Here is a 20,431-nt window from a genome sequence, read left to right as displayed (position 1 = left end):
GTATGGAGCCTCAGTGTGGAATGCTGGAAAAGTCTGGAAATGGATGGTGGTGATGGTTGCACAACAATGTGAATGTACTTAATGCCTCTGTGTACATTTAAAAACGATCAAAATGGTAAATTTTATGTTACGTATATATTACCACACACACAGACACACACACACACACACACACACACACACACACACACACACACCCCACCCCCCCACAGATTTCACCTGCAATGAAAATATTTTCAAGTATTGGGGAGTGGGGGAAGGCAGTCAGAGCTTGTGCAAAGGCACAGAAAACAGAGAGCGTGCCATGTGGGGAGGACTGCGTGTGCCCCCACGTGGCAGAGGGTCTGAAGTCTGACACCTTTTTGGGAATAGTTAGTTGAAAACAAAGCAGGTGCCAGCTCATGAGGGATCCTGCTAGCTATGCTAAGGCATGTGGGCTGCAGGCGTAAAAAGCCCCAGAGAGGCACTGAAAAGTTTCAAGCAGGGAACAGCGTGACCATATTTGGGCCGTTGGATGGACCCTCTGGCTGTGTGTGGGTAACAGAGGCCAGTGGGAAGGGAGAAGCTGGGAGGAGGGGTCCAAGGCCTCTGGACATTAGCTAGGTGAGAGCGGACGCAGGCGCACTGACACCGCGAGGTAGCAGAGGTAAAAGAAGGATAATAGAAGGAAACAGAATGAATGAAACTTGAATGCCAAAGAGCAAAGGCATTGAACCCTGGGGCACATGTGGGGGAAGATGGCCAGTGCGATTCAGTATTTAAAAGGAGGCTCCAGGGAGAAGGCTGGACTGAGACTAGTCTAGGACTGGCGGCAAGGTGGAAGGTAAAGTGAAGCAAGCAGCCAACATCCTCCAGTGCATAAGCCGAGGCTAGAATCTCGGGACCTCCAACCTTTAAGGGATGGTGGAGGAAAGGTATTCATAAGAAAGAGGAGATATGCATTGGAGAGGAGCTGTCCCTCCAGATATCTGGACACCCAAATTCCAAGCTGGGGGCTGGATAAGGGACTGGGATCACCTGGATACAGGTAGCTAGGTAGCGGTGGAGCCAGCGTTTGGAGATGGTCAGCCATGGTTGCTTTCTTGACCACAGAATCCCAGCATTTGGAGAAGAGACCTCAGAGACCATCCTTCAAACCCCTCTTTATGCAAATGAGGATGCTGAGGCAGAAAGGCAGCGACTTGTCCGAGGGCACACAGATGGTCAGCAGCAGAGCCAGGACCAAACTCAGTCTCCTTGTCTGAATTCACACGTCACCCCCACCATTTTTTAAGACACCCAAAGCTAGCCATAACCAAGGACAGAGCAGACGCAGAGGTGTCAGGGCAGCATGCCCAAAGTGGCAGAACCCAGTGGGCAGTGCCTGATCCTGGGCCATGGTGGCCCCACCCATCTGGCATCACCTCTGCTCTGGCTCTCCCAAGGCCAGTGGTCCAGCTCACCTGAGATGACCTCCAGCAGCAGCATCAGCTTCAGGCCATCCCGGAAGTCCTCCTCGATGTTCTCGATCTGCGTCCCTGCCTTCCGGAGGTGGGAGTTGCACCATGCTGTAAACGTCTGCGCAAAGGAAAGAAGAGCCAGTGGTCAGTCTCTGCCACAAGCCACACGGTCTCGGAGGCCCTTAGGACCCGTCTGTCTCATGCCCTTTTTCCAGTTGTTCTGTATAAGGTGTTGGGCAGGCTGGTGTTGTCATCCTTGTTGGTCAAGACATCTAACCATAAAGGGTGAGAAACCCACTCAGCAGAGCCCATAAAACCTCTCAGCGTGGTTGTTCTGCAGTCTCCTTCACCTCATCGCAGGGCAACGGCTGAGGGGTCGCCCTGCAGGGCCAGTGGCATGGGTGGGCACCAGGGGGATGGACAAAGCAGCACCTTCCTTCAACAGCTCCCCTCCCAACCTTCTTCCCAAAACATCATCCCCACCCACACTGAGAAGTGGCACAATTCCATTCTTAGCAGTTCACCTCTTAGATTATAAGGCTTAGTTTAGAGCTTCACAGTTACAAGGTCGAGTACCCCAGGGGTAAAGTATTAAGCCTCATTAACACCTTAGGGTAAATAAGTTTATTAAATCCTTGTCCACTTGGCAGCTAGCTAAAGGAAGATTAATCAGTTTTGTTGGGGACAGAGTTCAGAGGGGCAGTGTCAGAACAAAGAGAGAGAAGTAAGTACCCCATGGTGTATGTGTGTGTATTTGGGGTGGGAGGTGGAGGCACCTTAAGGTGCAAAAGTATCAGCAAGAATTTCAAAAAGGGACTGTCAGAAGACTAAATGAAAGGCCATCAGCGCTGTAATTTTCTGATCCGTGGGGAGACAGCAGCAACCTTGAAGCTTCTGTATTAAGCCGACCATCAGGCAGGCCAAGCTATCCTGCGCCAACAGCACCCTCTGGTGGCTCACACAAGGAACAGGGTGACTCAACAAACACGAGAAAGAAAAAGCGTGCACTTCCAATTCGCTCGCCCATCCGAACAGAACTTGGGCAAGTGTCTCTCCCCAGCTGTCACAAACAGAGAGAAGAGCTCTCTTACTTTAGATCCAATCTATTCCTTGGCAACTCAAAACTCCTCTGCACCAAATGGTACTCTCAACTACATGGGGCCTCAAGAGCCAACCTTCCATTCCGGCCCCCACAGCAGGGCCAGCCAGCTCTCTTCCCCATCTGTCCTGCAAAGTGGCAATGGTGACAGTGTTATTTCTCACAACGGCAGCAACCACCCTGGAAATACTCCTCCTCTTTGGAAAGGTCACCAGACTCATGACCCCCACCACCACGTCCTCTTGCCCTGGGGAACTCCAAAGTGAAGTGGCAATAAATGGGCAGGAGAAGGGGGCAGTGCCACAGCAGTGAGTACTGGGGAGAAGAAATGGCTGCGTAGGCTTGTAACCAAGAGTTGACGAGCCTGTGAGCAAGAAGGCGAGACAGCAGCCCACACGAGGTGGGGACAGGGGGCCGTACTATGACACCCCTCCAACACTGGGCCTCATTCTTAAATCATATCTCACTAGAAACTCAGCAACACAGGGTACTTCTCTCTCCCTGCAAACACAGCTCCACTCTGTAGGCCAGCCCACACCCATGATAGACAAGAGGGATGTGCGTGTGCTGTCCCAAAGCTTTGGTAAGCCTGGCACACAGCTTGGGGGTGGGCAAGGGACATACACTGATTCCTCAGCCTGGAGTGTCCTCTATGTCATGCTTGGCTAACACACACTCTTCTTCTAAGACTGGGCTAAGATATCACCTCCTCCAGAAAGCCTTCCTGAGAGCCACCCGCCACATCGGGCTGATGTGTGAGCCCACGGCACCCTGCAACCCCTCTTATCATTGCCCGTATCCCACGGCATGGTGGCCACCAGTCAGCTTCACACCTGGACTCACCCTAAAGTCTCGGGGCACAGAGTCATAGACGCAGCAGTGAACAAAATAACAAAATTCCTTGCCCTGTGCAACGGACATTCTAGTGGACGTAAAAGTGAGACAACCGGGCGAAGGAGCAAGTGAGGAACCGATGCAAAGTGGGAGGGTCCTGGAAGATCCAACCACACCTGGATGGTATCAGTGCAGGGCGGGTGATGGGCCAAAGAGCGCTCTCAGAGACCCTCTGGAAGAGGAAGACAGCTCAGAGGAAAGGGGATGCAGCAGGCCAAGAAAGAGTATCTACCAGGTCCCCTTCCTCTCGTGCTGGCATTGCAAACCTAGCAGGGGATGAGAGGCTACTTAGTTTTTATTTTCACTGTGCTGTCAATTTTTTGATGTAAAAAATATTAAAGAATTTTAAAATCTTTAAAATAAATATGAGTTTGTTTGTAGTTCCTTATTCTCTCCCAGCTGTCCTGTGCCTGTATACGCACTTCTGCCCGGGTGTCATCACACTGTACGTTGATGGAGGGGGGGGCGGTCATTTACCACCATCTTGCATTTCCACAGCACGTTACTCTCATCTCCCTCCCAGGCCCACGCTCAGCTTCTGCCTGGGGTTTTCTGCTGACTTGGCAGGAAGTGGGTCACCCCAGCAGCTCAGAGGGATAGTTTTCAGGTCCAGTGGGGCCGGGGTCCTGGTGGGGATCCCCAGCTCCCCGCAGCTGGAGGGGCTGTGAAATCTCACTGTTTACCACCCAGTTGTGGAGAGGGGATGGGGTGAGAGGAAGGAGGAAGAGGCCACGTGGGTAAAAAGGTACCACTTTTGCAAGAGGAAAAGCGCTGTTGAAAGCAGCCAGCCCCATTTCCTGGAGAAGCCGGTCCTAGAGCCCTGGAGGCTGACACGCACCTGTGTTTGCTCAGACTCCCCACACAAAGCCCTGCCTCTGAGGCCTCAGGGGCTGCACTTGGTTAAAACCCTAAGCCCCTGTCCCGGCCCCTACAGGTGGCTGCTATGAAGGGGCCTCTGAGCACCTCCCCAGCAAGCAGCTCGAAGCTCAGGCCATGGAGGAAAGGGTAACTCAGTGATTAAGAACATGCACTCGCGGGGCACCAGATCCGGTTCAGCGCTCAGACCCACTCTTTACCAATCTGCAGGTGAGACCTGCCGACTCACCTCCCTAAACCTCGGGTCCCTTAGCAGCAAAATAGGGATAGTAACAGCACGCTATAAAAGTCAGGTGGATTAACTAGAAAATATTTATAAAGTGACTACCACGTAACACAAGCTCAATAAATGGTAGGAGGGAGAAGAAAAGCTAGCTCCCCTGGAAGCTCCGGGCGAAGAGGCTCAGAGGACTCGGCCCCCCCGTGCTCCCAGCCCACACCCTTCCCCCGGCCTCCAGCCACTAAACTCCGTCCTGGGTTCCACCCCGGCAAGTGCTGCGCTGTGTCCCCAAGATGACACCTTGTGTCTGGGGACTCTTTTTCTTTGAACAGGTGCTGATGTGTTATGCGGAGAGGGCTAAAGTTGCGGTATGGGGGCAGAAAGCCTGTGACTTTGACCGTGGCCTTGTGGATCCCCAGCAGAGGAGGCTGACGGGGCCTGAGAGGGGAGACAGCAGGGTCAGGAGCGAGGTCCTCCACCTACACCGCACAGCCACGTTCTCTCCCCCGGCACACGCAGGCCCTAGACTTGAAGCCTGAGCTCCCACATTATGACAGAGGGGGACACCTGCCCCTTAGCAGGAGGAAAAGCGAACAGCCACAAGGGATGCCCATGGCTAGAGACCCTGGCCCCATGGCCTCCAGCCCAGATGCCCCAGCATGGTGGGCAGTGCTACCCCAGCAGGGTTACGGTCCAGCCTCATTCAAATAAAGGGCAGGTGGCACCTTGTTGCCTCACTCCCCACCAGGCCCTGCCTTATCTGACCTTCCGCTTGCTTCAAGAGCCCCGTCAGGGGATCCTTGCTGTGGCTCACTGCCTGACTAAGGAGATAGGAGGAACTGATGGGCCTTCCGTGGACCCACTTTGTTGCAGAATGAGCTCGGGTATGCAGACAGGTCTCAGGAAAAAGGGCCTGGGCAACATGCTGGAAGTGCTCCCAGAGCTACAGTGAGGGCTAGCTTAGCTCTCTTCTCAGCAGCCTCTCTCCGCACTTCACCTACCTCCAGCCCCACTGCACAGCCTCGGAAGGCCCCGGACAGAGAGGGAGGGGGCTGGCAGAGAACCCAGACTCCTGCTCAACTTCTCACTGACCTTGAAGCATCTACCCATGTTTAATCTGGCATAAAGGTGATTTTAAGGAGACACAGAGTTTAACTATCCAGTATTGTAGTCCAAGGTTACAAATGGGCCAGGCCAGGCTCCAACCCAACAGTGGGTGAGGGAGTACAGGACACTTGAGCTGGGCCAAGGTCCATGGAGTTGATGGAGAGAGAAGCATCTTTGTCTACCTTCTCTGTGGGTCTCACAGTCAGTCCTGCTTTCACACAGAATCCTCTAAGGCTTTCCATTATATCTTTAACAAGTATCCTATCCATATATTTCCTTTTTTTGTTTGTTTTGGCTGCCCCAAGTGGCTTACAAGATCTTAGTTCCCCAACCAGGGATCAAACCCAGGCCCCAGGCAGTGGAAGCGCCGAATCCTAACCACTGGACCGCCTGGGAATTCCCTATATTTCCTTTAAAATGTGTTGAGAAGGCAAGTGGCTTTTGAGAACATGCTCTCCCTGCTCCCCAGCTCATATGCACTAGAATGCGACTTTAGCCACACAGGCCTCTTTGAGCCTCAGTTTTCACACTATAAACTAGAGACAACAGCACCTGCCAGGCAGGACTGCAATGAAGATTAAATAATGATATAGTGTATTTTACCACAACCAAAAAAACTAGGAAAAATGATCATGTTAACATATTAATATTGTTAATTTATATTAATAACGATAATATAATATTGTGTTTGAAATACATTAAGTGTGTAAGAAGTAGTCACTACCGTCATCATTATTATCTAAACTTTAGGTCCTAAAAGGTGTCTGAATAATCACACTCAGCTGGGATCTGGGGTACAGAGGATTATCCCATAAGCATGAGTCAGGGGCTGAGCTTTTGAAGTCAAGTGGCATCCAGAGTCTTGACCTTGGTGGAAGAAGGGAGTGGTAAAAACACAAGATGCTGAGCACAGGAAGATCACAGGACTTGCTTGAGATCACTCCACTGAGGGAATTCCCTGGCAGTCCAATGGTTAGGACTCCGTGCTTTCAATGCTAAGGGTGCGAGTTCAAGCCCTGGTTGGGGAACTAAGATCCCACAAGCCGCAAGGTGTGGCCAAAATCTTTTTTTAATTTTTTTAAATTTAAAAATAAAAATCACCCCACAGAGCAAGAATCCAAGAGCCTGGAAGGATTCAATCACTCTGAAGAAGACAAGGCACACCCCAGTCCATCAGCTTCTAGCCAGGTGGTAACCTTGGGCAAGTGAGTCAACATGGCTCTGCCTCAAGGCACTAGTCTGTAAAATGGGGTAATAACAGCATGGGGTTGGTGGAGAATTCAATAAGATAACCCACTTAAAACACGGAAAAGAAGGTCTGGAACACAGTGACTGCTCCATAATTACCTATCATTACTGGTACCACAATAATTAGAGATAACTATTACAAGTTCATGCTGTCCAACACATGTCATCAAAGAATGTTAGAGCTGGAAGAGATGCTTGGCACACCTGAGTCAAAACCCTCACTTTACAACTGAGGACACATGGACCAGAGAGGGTGAGTGACTTTTCCCAGGCCACACAGCTGGATATGTTCACAACCTGGCCTCCTGACTCCCAGTCCCGTATACTTTTCTGCTCCACCAGGACGACGTGGATTTCAGGTGCAGGTGTGGGTGGGGTGCTGGAAGGGAACAGCAGAACCAAGGGCAGACAGGTGGGCTGAATCTTGTGGCATGTCACTGTAAAACAGGTCACTGTGAAGTGAAAACACCACCCAGAGGGAACCTGGGTGACTCAGGTCAGCACTGGCACAGAGAGTCTTGAGTTGATGGACCATCAACTGGCATGGCACCCTCTTCCGAGTGCTTTACCCCCTTTAATTCAGTCTTCAAAACAACATTACAAGGCAGGTGCTATTATTTTCCCCATTTTACAGATGAGAAAACTAAGGCACAAAGAGGTTTAATAAGAGGCCAAAGGGGAAAGTGTAAGGAAAGTGGGACTGGCGAGCGCCCTTGCCTCCACGTGCGCTCATGGATTTCTCTTGAAACAGTGGCCCTCTCGGGCTATCGTTTGGGTTTCCACTCAGGAGAGCAACATGGGCACAGAGAACTGGTCCCGAGCATACACGGTGATAATGGCAGTTAGAACACAATCTCGGTATCAGGGCAGGTGTGGTGAGGGGACGGGAGGCGTCTCTCCTTGGCTCATATGGGAACGTGCGTCCTCAGGTGCCAGACCTCCAATGAAGAGGAGCCAGAAATCTGGACTTTTATGTGAGCCTTCTCATTTTTAAATGCTGGTCCAACTTAAAAATAAGACATCCCACAGCCCCTCAAAGGACAGGGGCAGGCTAAATCTGAATTAAGACTGACAGGGTCTCTGGTTCCACAGTGGGAAAACGTGAAAACTTTCTAAGTCTCCTAACAAAAGAGTTACCACACGGGAACGAATGGTGTGTTAACGCGAGCAGACAGCTGTGCCCAGCACGGTTAACTTTCCTCGCAGACCACCACCAGCTTCAGCCATTCGGGAATCTGCAAGCAAAAACTGAGAGAACTTTCCGTGAGGGGCCACAGGAGCTCTCTCCTTGTTTGGGTTGATCAAGGACCCACACCTGTCACCAGGGACGACAATCAGATGTGCGTCCCCCCCATACACACACACACGTGCACACACACCACCGTGTTTTGTGAATTCAAACGAAGGTACCAGTTTTCATTTATTACATCTGCAAAAATAAGTTCCTGCTAATTCCCACTAAAGGGTGGGTACAGTGGCCAAGCCGCAACACGTCACAGCAGGTAGGCTGATTCGGTACAACTCCGGTGGAAGGCAACTCGCCGAGGGGAGCTAAAACGGGCATAACCTTTAGCCCAATGCTGGGACACTATCCTGGGTAAATATCGCTCGAGAAAGAGAAGGGTCATGGGCACAAAGACATCCTCGCCAGCATTACTTGAGAGGTAACAATTAGAAATAGCCCTGAATTCTATTAATAAAGTATTAGTTAAATAAATTATGGTTCATCCAATTAATGGAACATTAGACGGCCAAAATGATGGGTTCTGAAACTATATATTATTATGGGAAAAGGCTGATACGTAATTACCAAGAAAGCAGGATACGAAACTTATGTACCACAGGCTTAAAACCATGTGAGCGATCACAGGAACGAGAGAAAAGGATGGAAACAAAACCCATCCTGACGCAAGCAGTGCCTGTGCTCCTGTAACTGAATTGCGATGACTTTCTTTCCTTTGCCCAGCCGTCTGCAAATGTGGTTGGCAGTCCCCATCTCCTCCATGCCCTTCTCCCTGCTAGCACTCCTCTGTGATGTGTACTCCCCTCAGCGCACAATCCAGGCCATCCACACCTGGCTGACCTCTCCATTGGTCCTGAGCAAGCAAGACAACCCACCTGCAGCCAAAATGAGGCCGGCTCAGCGGGTGGAGGGGCAGCACTGCCACCTCACTGGCCACCAGGCCCCAGGCTCGTACCGACCACACCTGTCCCAGGCACATCCTCCTGCTCCCCTGGGATCCTGACACTGGACACCAGCCCCGGTTCACTCCAGGGGAGTTACTGTTCAGAGCACAGGGGTCAGGAAACCTGGGCTCTGCCCTGGCTCAGCCAGGCATGCGTGTGACCTCATATGTATCACCTCAACCCCTTCCAGCTATGCAACCCCAAATGAGTCCCAGACCCTGTAAGTCAGAGCCCAGCAACTTGTCCCATCATAACATGCAAAAGTAAAAGACACAACCAAGTAGAGCACCCAGGGACAATCTTCAGCTCCCATGTATGTAGGGCTGATTGCGATTGATGGGCTCTGCTCCTTGTCAGAGGCCAATAAATCCCACAGGGGCAGTTTCACCTCAATGGCTCAACGCATGATCAGGGTTTCGGTCTCAAGACTACCTACCCCTCACAAAAAGACACCTGTTATTAGTTTGCTGGATAGTCCATAAAAGCTTTATGCCAGAATATCCCTGGAAGGACACACAGGACTTGGCACGGTGGCTGCCTCCAGGGAGGGGAGCTAGCAGGCTCCTGACAGGGGAGGGTGGGGCGTTTTCTTGTCACAGAATACCCTTTTGTTTCCTTTGAATTTTATACCATGTGCAGTCATTATCTGTTAAAACAAACAAACAAAAAGCGATGCAAATCTAAGAAAAGTCTGTGTGGACTTATACGTTTATCTGCTGAGTCAGACCTCTGGATGGGATAGAGGGAACTTCCCGTTTCTCTGGGATTACTTGGGATGGGGGGTGCGCTGGGGGTGGGGTCAGGGCTCATGAATTCTCGGGGGGAGAAAACAAATGTTTCCAAATTTTAAAAGAATAGGAAGAGACGAAAAAGGAAAAATTCTTCCATCTATTTAAAAGAATTAGTAATAGAATAAAATACTATATAGAGAAAGGGTTGTGAAAAACTTCGAAATGCCTTATCAGTGTAAACTATTATAAGGAAAGTCATAATTAGGGACCAGGACATGAAGATAAAGCAGCAATTACACCCACATGTCCACCCCAACAGACAGCAAACTGTTAACTGTGGGGGGAGATGAAGGGCAGTCCCCCTGGCCCAGTGGCCCAGAAAAACCCAAGCAAGTTTCTAAGCCTCTTGAAGGTGGTACAGGGCTTCCTGTGCAAGCTGGCTTCTCATCGGATGATTTTCCCCTCCCTGGAGTACAGCAGCCAAGGACCCTGGTCCTGGTCTAGGCTCAGCAACTGAGAAATCAGTTCAGCGGCCCTGCGATCTCCACACCCTTCGGGGCGGGCGCCCTGCCATGGCTGTCAGTCACAGCCCACCCTCCTCTGCCATGAACAAGCGTCAGGCCAGGGCCCCTTGAGAGCTCAGGGCCGAGGTCTCTGCAGCATTTGCTGGCCCAGGGGAGGTCACTGTGGACCAGCCAGCGAGCACTCTCTCTCCCTCAGGCCACCGTGGAGTCCCTCGGACCCCCGCACGTGGCCAGCCTGGCCAGGGCGTGGGCACTGGGTGGTTTGCCTAAGCAAAGGCCTGCCAGCAGTGATCTCAGATGCCCAGCGTTCTGGTAACGTAAATAGAAGTATCTGGTTAACTTATCAAGGGCTGGCTGCCAGCCTTTCAAAGCAAGAAGTCAGCTGGTTCACTCACAGATGAAAAGCAGAGTCCTCAAGAACATCTCCACCCAGATCTGTTTACTTTCCACCCCTGGGAGTGGTGCTGAACCACCAGGCGGTTTCCTCTGCTCTGAAAGGGCACCTCTCTAACCGCTTGCCCCCAAAGCCATGCGAATGTTGGGGCCCTGGAAACTCAGAGGCAGGTGGCTGGAGGCTCCCAAAGGAGCTGGACTTTGTAACTGGAAAGAGCTGGGCCGCCAGCCTACACCTCTCATTAGCTCTGTCTCTTTGTACAGGATTCTCAATCTCAGCCTCAGGATGCCCATCTGTAAAATGGGGATAACAAGACCTATGACGGCACAGCATTAAAGAGGACCAAATTAGATCTCATATACTTAGAGACTGTCTGGTGCTCTGTTCACAACAGATGCTTAAGCAACGTTAATCCAGCTGGCCTTTGTCACTCAGTGGCTGTGTGGCTTTAATGAACCTGTCTAGGCCTCAATTACTTCATCTGACAAATGGGGATACATAAATATCACAAGTTTGTGGGGTTGTTGTCAGAATGAGGGCAATGGAAGCAAAATAGCCAGCCGTCAGAAAAGGGCAGGAGCCTCATAAATGTCCTCTGTCCTACTGCTCTCACTTCCCATTCCCTTTCTATTCGATCAAAGTTAATCATTCACAGAGCTCTACAGGTTAGGAAGAAAGAGTCTGTTACTTCTCTCCTACTGACTGATGAGGAAACCCTGAGACCAGCCACTGGCCAGGGTGAGAACAGGAGTGGGAGAAACAGGGGCCTGTGTTTCCGGTTCATGTCCACCTGCAGCCCGTTTCGGGAGACACAGCACCAGACGCCCGGGGGGTCGCCAAGGCCACAAGGCCAAAGCACAGGTGGCCAAATGGCTCATTCTAGGAGGTGATTTGACCTAATGACCACACCCTGGTGGGAGAGAGGAGAGCTGCCAGCCCCTCCATGAGGCCCAGGCACCCCTTCTCACCAAGGCCCTTGGAAAGCAGCCCAGTGCCTTCCTGCAGGTACAGGCAGAACCTGGAGCTCCTGAGAGAATCCAGGGCCGTTTTAAAAGTCAGGTGGCATGAGATTCCAGTGAAGAAACAAGGACTGTCCTCTCAGCTCCTGGCCAAGGAGCATCAGCTTCCCCCACCAGTCCGCCACCATCCACAGCCTGGCCTCTCCTGGGGACCAAAGAGCCACAGCAATGGTCCAGCCATCGGCAGGCTCTGTCACTATGGCCTTTGGGATCCTGGACTCGCTGGGCCTCAGTCTCCACATCAGTAAGACAAAGACAAAAAAGAGTGTCTATCCCGTGCGGTTATCCTGAGGGAGGGTTGTGTGAGCTAAAACAGAAGGCTTAGCCCAGTGCCAGATGCAGACTAAGTGCTCACTGGATGTTAAAAAACTAAAAATGTATCTACAGAGGCAGAAATAGAGTAGTGGTAGCTTAGGGCTGGGGGGGTGATAGCTAAGGGGGATGGGGCTTCTTTTAGAAGTGATGAAAATGATCTAAAATTGACTGCAGTAATGGCTGCACATATCTGTGACTACGCTAAAAACTTTACATTGTACACTTTAAATGGGTGAATTGTACAGTATGTGAATTATATCTCAATAAAGCTATTCTTAAAAAAAACACACACACTAAAATATTCCAGAACCCCACTAAGTCTTTTATCAAGGGGTTTTTGTTTTGTTTTGTTTACCCATTTGGCCCACTGGCAAGAAACCAGGCTCAAAGGCAGGCCCCAGACCCTCGCTCTCTCCAGGTACTGAGGTAACTGAGACCAAGATTCCAAGGTGGGAGGTCTGGTCTCATCTTCGGGCATATGTAGCACTCGAGCCAGGCCTGAACTGCGTGGGCTTTAGGTACCACTGGCCTTGTCGATGCCTCCCCAGGGAGTGGTTACTCTGAAGAGCAGGTCACGCCCCAGGACATCTGCTTAACCATCAAAGGCCCGTTGGCTCCTCCTGGGCACACCTGACACTACTTACGGAGGCCAGTGTGAGCACAGCTTGCTCCCCACTGCCGACCCCAAGGTTGGGCCTGCCTATGACACCTCTCCCATGTCTGGAGTCGGATTCTGGCCCTTGTGGGTCTGACAGCACACAGGTCTTGTGGGCTGCAGCTCACAGGAATGGCCCACGCATTCCTTCCCCAAAGAAGGAAAAGTCATTCACATGTGAGGTCATCTGGTTTTTCTGGCACAGTGCTGAGAGAGCCATGGGCCACTCAATCCCACAGAAAACTTCCCCGCATGACAAGAATCTGGCCCAGCCTGGTATTAATAAAATATGGGGAGCTGTGGTCTGGCTGCCTCGAGCATCTAACCTGACTCCTCTGTATGGTTGAGCTGTGACCCTCAACTTCACAGCCTGAAGCCTCGATGGTCTCATCTGTGAAATGGGAACAATCAATCTGCCCCCCTCCTGGGGTTGTGGTAAGACTCAGATAGCACAATACCTGACTTATAGTGGGGGCTCAAAAAGTAAAATCAAGTACAGCTAGCTCCCCTCCTCTCGCCAGGGTCATTTCTACTGAGTGTGATTTGCTGACTGGGAACGAGGGTCCTGCCTAGGCTCCAAGCCCCCCATGTGGCCTCTCCAGAGGCCAAACCATTATTACAAATTTGCAAGAAGGAAAGAGACACTGCTTGGATAAAGAAAATTTCCAGGTCTCTTCTCTGTGTCCCTGAATAACCTGCTGGACTGGAGTTTCTGTTCTGGCCTGTCCCACAGTCCACTGCTGGGACCCCTGCCCTCTCGAGGCATCTCCTCTGGCACAGTGCTGGGAACTCTGAACCCCGTGGTGGCCACTGTCGCCAGGCTTGCAGCTGGAGGCAGCGGAGACATCAGCTCTATCAAATGCTTTCAGGGACTTGGGAGGGGTTCCTGGCGGCGCCAGACCCAGTAGGGACAGACCCTGTACCTCTCAGAGTGGGCATGAAACCCAGGAAGAGAAGCCAAGGCCCAAAGTCTGTGCTTACACTGACTGGCCCAATGACACAAGCGCAGGGCAGAAAAAATAAAGGAGAAAAAGGAGAGCAGAATAGCTCCATGTGGTGGTTCTCAGATTTGAAGGTGCATCAAAATCACCTGGAGGGCTCGTTAAAACAGATTTATGAATCCCCCCAGATTTCTGATTCCATAGCTCTGGACAGGCAGAGAAATTGCATTTCCCACAAGAATCCAGGTGGTGCTGATGCTGCTGGTCCAGAGATCCCACTGAGGACCACGGGCTTGACGGTTACGAGGATGGGTTTAGGCGCAGATGACTTGGATGTGATCTGGGTCTGCCACTTAGTAACGCTGGGACCTGAGCAAGTGCTTGACCTTTCTGAACCTCAGTCTTCTCATCTGTAAAAGGGGTTAATACCTCTCTCACTGGGGTATTAAGGGGTTTCAATGAGCTAACATTTGCAAAAAGCCAAGCACGTGATAAGTTGTTAATAATATCTAAAGTTCATTATTAAAATACAAGAAAGAAACGAAAAGGGATGCTCACAGAAAGGAGTGAGATAGAACTACTCGGGGCCCATGGAATTGCCCATGTGTACTAAATGGTCACCTGGCACCATCCTGGGGTTATAGAGGTCGCCTTCTTGCCCAGCGTGTGCTTGGGTCTGGGCCAGCACGCACCAGCCGGCACTGTGCCCCAGCGTTCCCTGGCCCTAGGCTCCTTGACCCAATCAAGGACATAAGCTCAGTAAGACGACCTCAGCCCAGACCCCACGCCAGTGCTATGATGCCACCCACCTCCCTCCCGAGGGACCACCACATGACCTCACACCGGAATGCAGGTAGACACGCAGCCTCCCAAGGGAAAGGTCAAAGCTCCAGGGAACCCAGAGCCTTCAGGATGCCAGAGACGCCGGAAGCAGAAAGCAGGCGGCAGGGGGCACAACCTCAGAATCCAGCAGCTGCGTAAGCATCACCAGCCACAAGGAATCCCACGAGTGACGTGCGCTCTGGGTGGTGGTGGGGAGGTTGGGGCATTAACAGACTCCCTATAAACCGCCACTCCCTGGGGAGTGGGGGGCTTTCTGCAGAGAACCTCCGTGACGCTCAGCTATGACAGTAATCACCCCATGCCTAAGAGGAAGTTTCTGGTTCCAGGAACTCTGAATGGAGGAAGGGAACAGAGAGGCTTGGCACTTTAAGAGTTCCTCCTCAGTTGCATATAAAACAATAATTTGTCCTTTACGCCTAAGAGACTGGTAAGCAATTAGAGAGGTGATAACCCCAAATGTCGCTGTGGTTGAGGAATCCAGGAGCCCTCATGCCTGACTGGAAGGGTGGGCTGTGCAGCCATGCTGGAGAGCAAGCCAGCACTACATCATGAAATTCAACACGTACCTGGCCCAACAAGCCACCCGGGAAATCTCCTCTCAAAGAAATCCTCACGTGGTGAACCCGGGGGTCCGTGGGAGAATGTTCATCGTTCCGTTATCTGTGTTGGCAGGGATGGGGTTGGGGACCCTCTACGTGCCCATCGTAGGGAGACTGTGGGGTGAAACATGATGGACGCACAGTGGCCTCACGTGGGTGGCCCCACAAGTGGGCCATGAGCTGAGGGGCCTCATTAAGCCCATTCTCTTCACCTCAGGTCCAGGAAAATCAAGTCTCTTCTCCCAAAATACAGACACAGATCAGCACATTATAAAGCGGCACAGAAACCCCAAAACCCTTTTCTGAAGTAATCACAGGCAACCTGTGGGCCACGAAGAACCCCACCCCGGCCCAGGCGGACGTGGCCCCACACCGTCCCTGCCCTCCCAGCCTCCACTAAGACCCATCAGCGACCCGGGGCGTCGGCAGACCAGCGCAGCGGGGCCTGCCGGCCAGGTGGCTGGCCAACGCCTCAGCACGGCCAGCCCGGCTCAAGGGACAGGGCGGCAGGGAGATCAGAAGCTGGGAGCAGAGGCTAAAGAATAGAAACGTGTCTAACGCCCAAGAAACTTCCACATTTCCAGAAGGGTGGGAAAAAGTGCAGCTGTAGGCAGATCTGGCCAACTAACTGCTGGGATGGGGTGGGACACGGGGCTTCTGTCTGTGGGTGAGTGTGTTCACAGCCTCCTGGGAGCTCAGAGATCCACACCCGCTCTGTCTCCCAGCACCGGGCTTAAGCTCAGAAAGTGTGCAGTGAGTAGGAGAGGGGGCCGCAGAGAACACGGGCTGCCCAAGGGCACCGCAGCCTCCCCCTAACCTTGCTCCAGAGGAGAGTACCGTGTTAAGCCCTCAACTCCAAGATGGGGACACGGAAGGCAAAGTGGACCTCTGGGAGCCCCAAGGGGAGGGGAAGAGAGAGGGAATAAGATCTTGGAGTTGCTCAAAGACGTGGGCTGTTATTACCACTGGGTGAGGCACGCACCGTCTCAGCAAATCCACTCAACAATCCTGCGTTAGGGGAGGAGAGCGAGGGTTAGAGGAAGCAACCTTCCTAGCCACACAGCTAGTGAGAGGCAGAGCTGAGATCTGAACTGGGGTCCACAGGATGTCAATGTGTGGGCCCTTTCCACAGTGCTGGGGGCTGCGGCTCTTCCAGGTAAGCCTTCCACCCTTGCTCAGGCTGGAGAATAAATGAGGAATCAGCCAGCACCAGTCCCAGGTCTGCCGAGAGCCACACGGGGACGTGTGCAGCTAGCTGTCCCCAGGCAGTCCCTGGGCCTGGACCGGGGAGGGCAGCCCAGGACACTGGGTGAGCATCACGCCAGCACTCATATCCAGCCATGCGAGAAGGTCCTGGACCTTGCGGCTCCCTAGAGATACAGAATGGGCCAGGCAACTCTTTCTCCTAAGTCTCAGTTTGGGGGAGGTGGAAAGGGGGTTTGAACTCTTGTCTCTTTTGGCTTTCCAAACACAAAGCCCGTTGAGAGAGGTCATGAATAATTACAGGGGCAGCAAGTCAGCGGGTGTGTGTGCCAGGGTGTGGGCAACCGGCTTGTTTGGGCTTGGATTGGCTCAACGTCAGCAGCTTCCCTCAAGGCAGGCCACCATGCTCCTGACCCACGCAGGCTCCAGGCTCCCCCTGACAGCGAGCAGGAGAAGGTAAATTCATTCATTCGTTCATTCACTCACTCAGTAAATTCTTACTGAGCACTGACTGTGTCAGGAACTGGGGTCACATTTTGGGCAAGTAAAGACACAGTCCCTTATTTATTAATTTTTTTAAATTTATTTTATTTATTCTTTTTTTCTGGCTGTGTTGGGTCTTCATTGCCGCGTGCGGGCTTTCTCTAGTTGAGGCGAGCGGGGGCTACTCTTCGTTGTGGTGCGCGGGCTTCTCACTACGGTGGCTTCTCTTGTTGCGGGGCACGGGTTCCAGGCACGCAGGCTTCAGTAGTTGTGGCACATGGGCTCAGTAGTTGTGGCTCGCGGGCTCTAGAGCACAGGCTCAGTAGTTGTGGAGCATGGGCTTAGCTGCTCCGCGGCATGTGGGATCTTCCCGGACCAGGGCTCAAACCCGTGTCCCCTGCATTGGCAGGTGGATTCTTAACCACTGCACCACCAGGGAAGCCCAAGACATAGTCCCTTAAATCAAGGAGCCTTTTTGGTCTAACAAGGATGACAAATGTTAATCAAAGACTCATATCAGTGAGTATATATTTGCAAGCTGAGCTTCAATGCATACAGGAAAAGTTCTGGAAGGCATGAGGCTAAAACGGGTCCCTAACCTGGTCCAGGGTGTGTGTGTGTGTCTGAACACTACTTTGAGGAAGTCAGTGAATTTTTAAAGCTGAGGAATTTTAATTAGATGAAGAGATTGTAAATGTGAAAGGGGGACCACAGAGTTTATCATCCAAATTGGGGCACTTGAAAATAAAGGGAGGCGCTATTAATAAATACATCAGAACAACAGGTGCGAACCGAGATGGACGGTACCCAACGTACGTGTGTGGGGTCCAGGATGGTCAGGAGGGTGGTGCCGCCCAAGCAGAGGAGAGAAAATATCAGAGGCCCCAGGGGTCAGGGACGAAGGCCTGCTGAAGCCACTGGAAAATGGCCACTGGGGCTGGTGCAGGAGGAGAAGAGTGGGGTGCCAGAGGTCAGCATTACCGCAGGGGCATGGGGTCCCATAGGATGTTAGGACCGTGTCTCCTGAGAACAATGGGAGAGGTTTTACTTGATTTTAGCTGAGGGTTGAGACGTGGGGGTAGGGTGGGTGCAGGAATCAGGTGCTAGTTTACACATAATTACACCTGCATCTTGGAAAGAGACTCCTAATTGCACCGTGACGAGCAGATCAAAGATGGGCCAGAATGGCAGCGGAGACTAGTCAGAGGGCCACGCAAAGGTCCAGGCAAGAGACAAAGGTGGCTTAGACCAGGGAGGTGGTGGCGGGGACAGAGAAGTGAGTGGATACAAGAGATACTCAGGGAGGGAGGGAGGGATCAGAGGTCACACCCAGGTTTTGGACCCGAGACAACCGAGGAGGCTCGGTTGGAAGGAGGTATGGGTGAAGGTGCCATCCACTGAAACGCAGCTCCCTGCCCACCAGACACCTACAGCACTCACCACAGTTACAGAAGAAGGCCCGCAGTCCTCAGCCTGACAATCTAATTTTTATTTATTTATTTATTTATTTATTTTGCGGTACGCGGGCCTCTCACTGTTGTGCTGGGGGCTGCGGCTCTTCCAGGTAAGCCTTCCACCCTTGCTCAGGCTGGAGAATAAATGAGGAATCAGCCAGCACCAGTCCCAGGTCTGCCGAGAGCCACACGGGGACGTGTGCAGCTAGCTGTCCCCAGGCAGTCCCTGGGCCTGGACCGGGGAGGGCAGCCCAGGACACTGGGTGAGCATCACGCCAGCACTCATATCCAGCCATGCGAGAAGGTCCTGGACCTTGCGGCTCCCTAGAGATACAGAATGGGCCAGGCAACTCTTTCTCCTAAGTCTCAGTTTGGGGGAGGTGGAAAGGGGGTTTGAACTCTTGTCTCTTTTGGCTTTCCAAACACAAAGCCCGTTGAGAGAGGTCATGAATAATTACAGGGGCAGCAAGTCAGCGGGTGTGTGTGCCAGGGTGTGGGCAACCGGCTTGTTTGGGCTTGGATTGGCTCAACGTCAGCAGCTTCCCTCAAGGCAGGCCACCATGCTCCTGACCCACGCAGGCTCCAGGCTCCCCCTGACAGCGAGCAGGAGAAGGTAAATTCATTCATTCGTTCATTCACTCACTCAGTAAATTCTTACTGAGCACTGACTGTGTCAGGAACTGGGGTCACATTTTGGGCAAGTAAAGACACAGTCCCTTATTTATTAATTTTTTAAAATTTATTTTATTTATTCTTTTTTTCTGGCTGTGTTGGGTCTTCATTGCCGCGTGCGGGCTTTCTCTAGTTGAGGCGAGCGGGGGCTACTCTTCGTTGTGGTGCGCGGGCTTCTCACTACGGTGGCTTCTCTTGTTGCGGGGCACGGGTTCCAGGCACGCAGGCTTCAGTAGTTGTGGCACATGGGCTCAGTAGTTGTGGCTCGCGGGCTCTAGAGCACAGGCTCAGTAGTTGTGGAGCATGGGCTTAGCTGCTCCGCGGCATGTGGGATCTTCCCGGACCAGGGCTCAAACCCGTGTCCCCTGCATTGGCAGGTGGATTCTTAACCACTGCACCACCAGGGAAGCCCAAGACATAGTCCCTTAAATCAAGGAGCCTTTTTGGTCTAACAAGGATGACAAATGTTAATCAAAGACTCATATCAGTGAGTATATATTTGCAAGCTGAGCTTCAATGCATACAGGAAAAGTTCTGGAAGGCATGAGGCTAAAACGGGTCCCTAACCTGGTCCAGGGTGTGTGTGTGTGTCTGAACACTACTTTGAGGAAGTCAGTGAATTTTTAAAGCTGAGGAATTTTAATTAGATGAAGAGATTGTAAATGTGAAAGGGGGACCACAGAGTTTATCATCCAAATTGGGGCACTTGAAAATAAAGGGAGGCGCTATTAATAAATACATCAGAACAACAGGTGCGAACCGAGATGGACGGTACCCAACGTACGTGTGTGGGGTCCAGGATGGTCAGGAGGGTGGTGCCGCCCAAGCAGAGGAGAGAAAATATCAGAGGCCCCAGGGGTCAGGGACGAAGGCCTGCTGAAGCCACTGGAAAATGGCCACTGGGGCTGGTGCAGGAGGAGAAGAGTGGGGTGCCAGAGGTCAGCATTACCGCAGGGGCATGGGGTCCCATAGGATGTTAGGACCGTGTCTCCTGAGAACAATGGGAGAGGTTTTACTTGATTTTAGCTGAGGGTTGAGACGTGGGGGTAGGGTGGGTGCAGGAATCAGGTGCTAGTTTACACATAATTACACCTGCATCTTGGAAAGAGACTCCTAATTGCACCGTGACGAGCAGATCAAAGATGGGCCAGAATGGCAGCGGAGACTAGTCAGAGGGCCACGCAAAGGTCCAGGCAAGAGACAAAGGTGGCTTAGACCAGGGAGGTGGTGGCGGGGACAGAGAAGTGAGTGGATACAAGAGATACTCAGGGAGGGAGGGAGGGATCAGAGGTCACACCCAGGTTTTGGACCCGAGACAACCGAGGAGGCTCGGTTGGAAGGAGGTATGGGTGAAGGTGCCATCCACTGAAACGCAGCTCCCTGCCCACCAGACACCTACAGCACTCACCACAGTTACAGAAGAAGGCCTGCAGTCCTCAGCCTGACAATCTAATTTTTATTTATTTATTTATTTATTTTGCGGTACGCGGGCCTCTCACTGTTGTGGCCTCTCCCGTTGCGGGGCACA

General features: G+C 52.1%; 1 protein-coding gene across 3 annotated transcripts in view; it reads right to left on the bottom strand.

Moving 5' to 3' along the window:
- The window catches only part of ACTN1 (actinin alpha 1), a 104,813-nt gene that overhangs the window by 48,611 nt on the left and 35,771 nt on the right, over positions 1-20,431 (bottom strand). For all 3 annotated transcript variants that reach the window (XM_024115535.2, XM_024115541.3, XM_024115531.3), the window contains exon 2: positions 1,443-1,557. In XM_024115535.2, the coding sequence (XP_023971303.1) occupies positions 1,443-1,557 (115 nt within the window). The remainder of the gene's footprint in view (positions 1-1,442; positions 1,558-20,431) is intronic.

This window comes from Physeter macrocephalus, chromosome 11 (genome assembly GCF_002837175.3).
Source record: "Physeter macrocephalus isolate SW-GA chromosome 11, ASM283717v5, whole genome shotgun sequence".
NCBI lineage: Eukaryota > Metazoa > Chordata > Mammalia > Artiodactyla > Physeteridae > Physeter > Physeter macrocephalus.
This window is presented reverse-complemented; position numbering and strand designations above follow the sequence as displayed.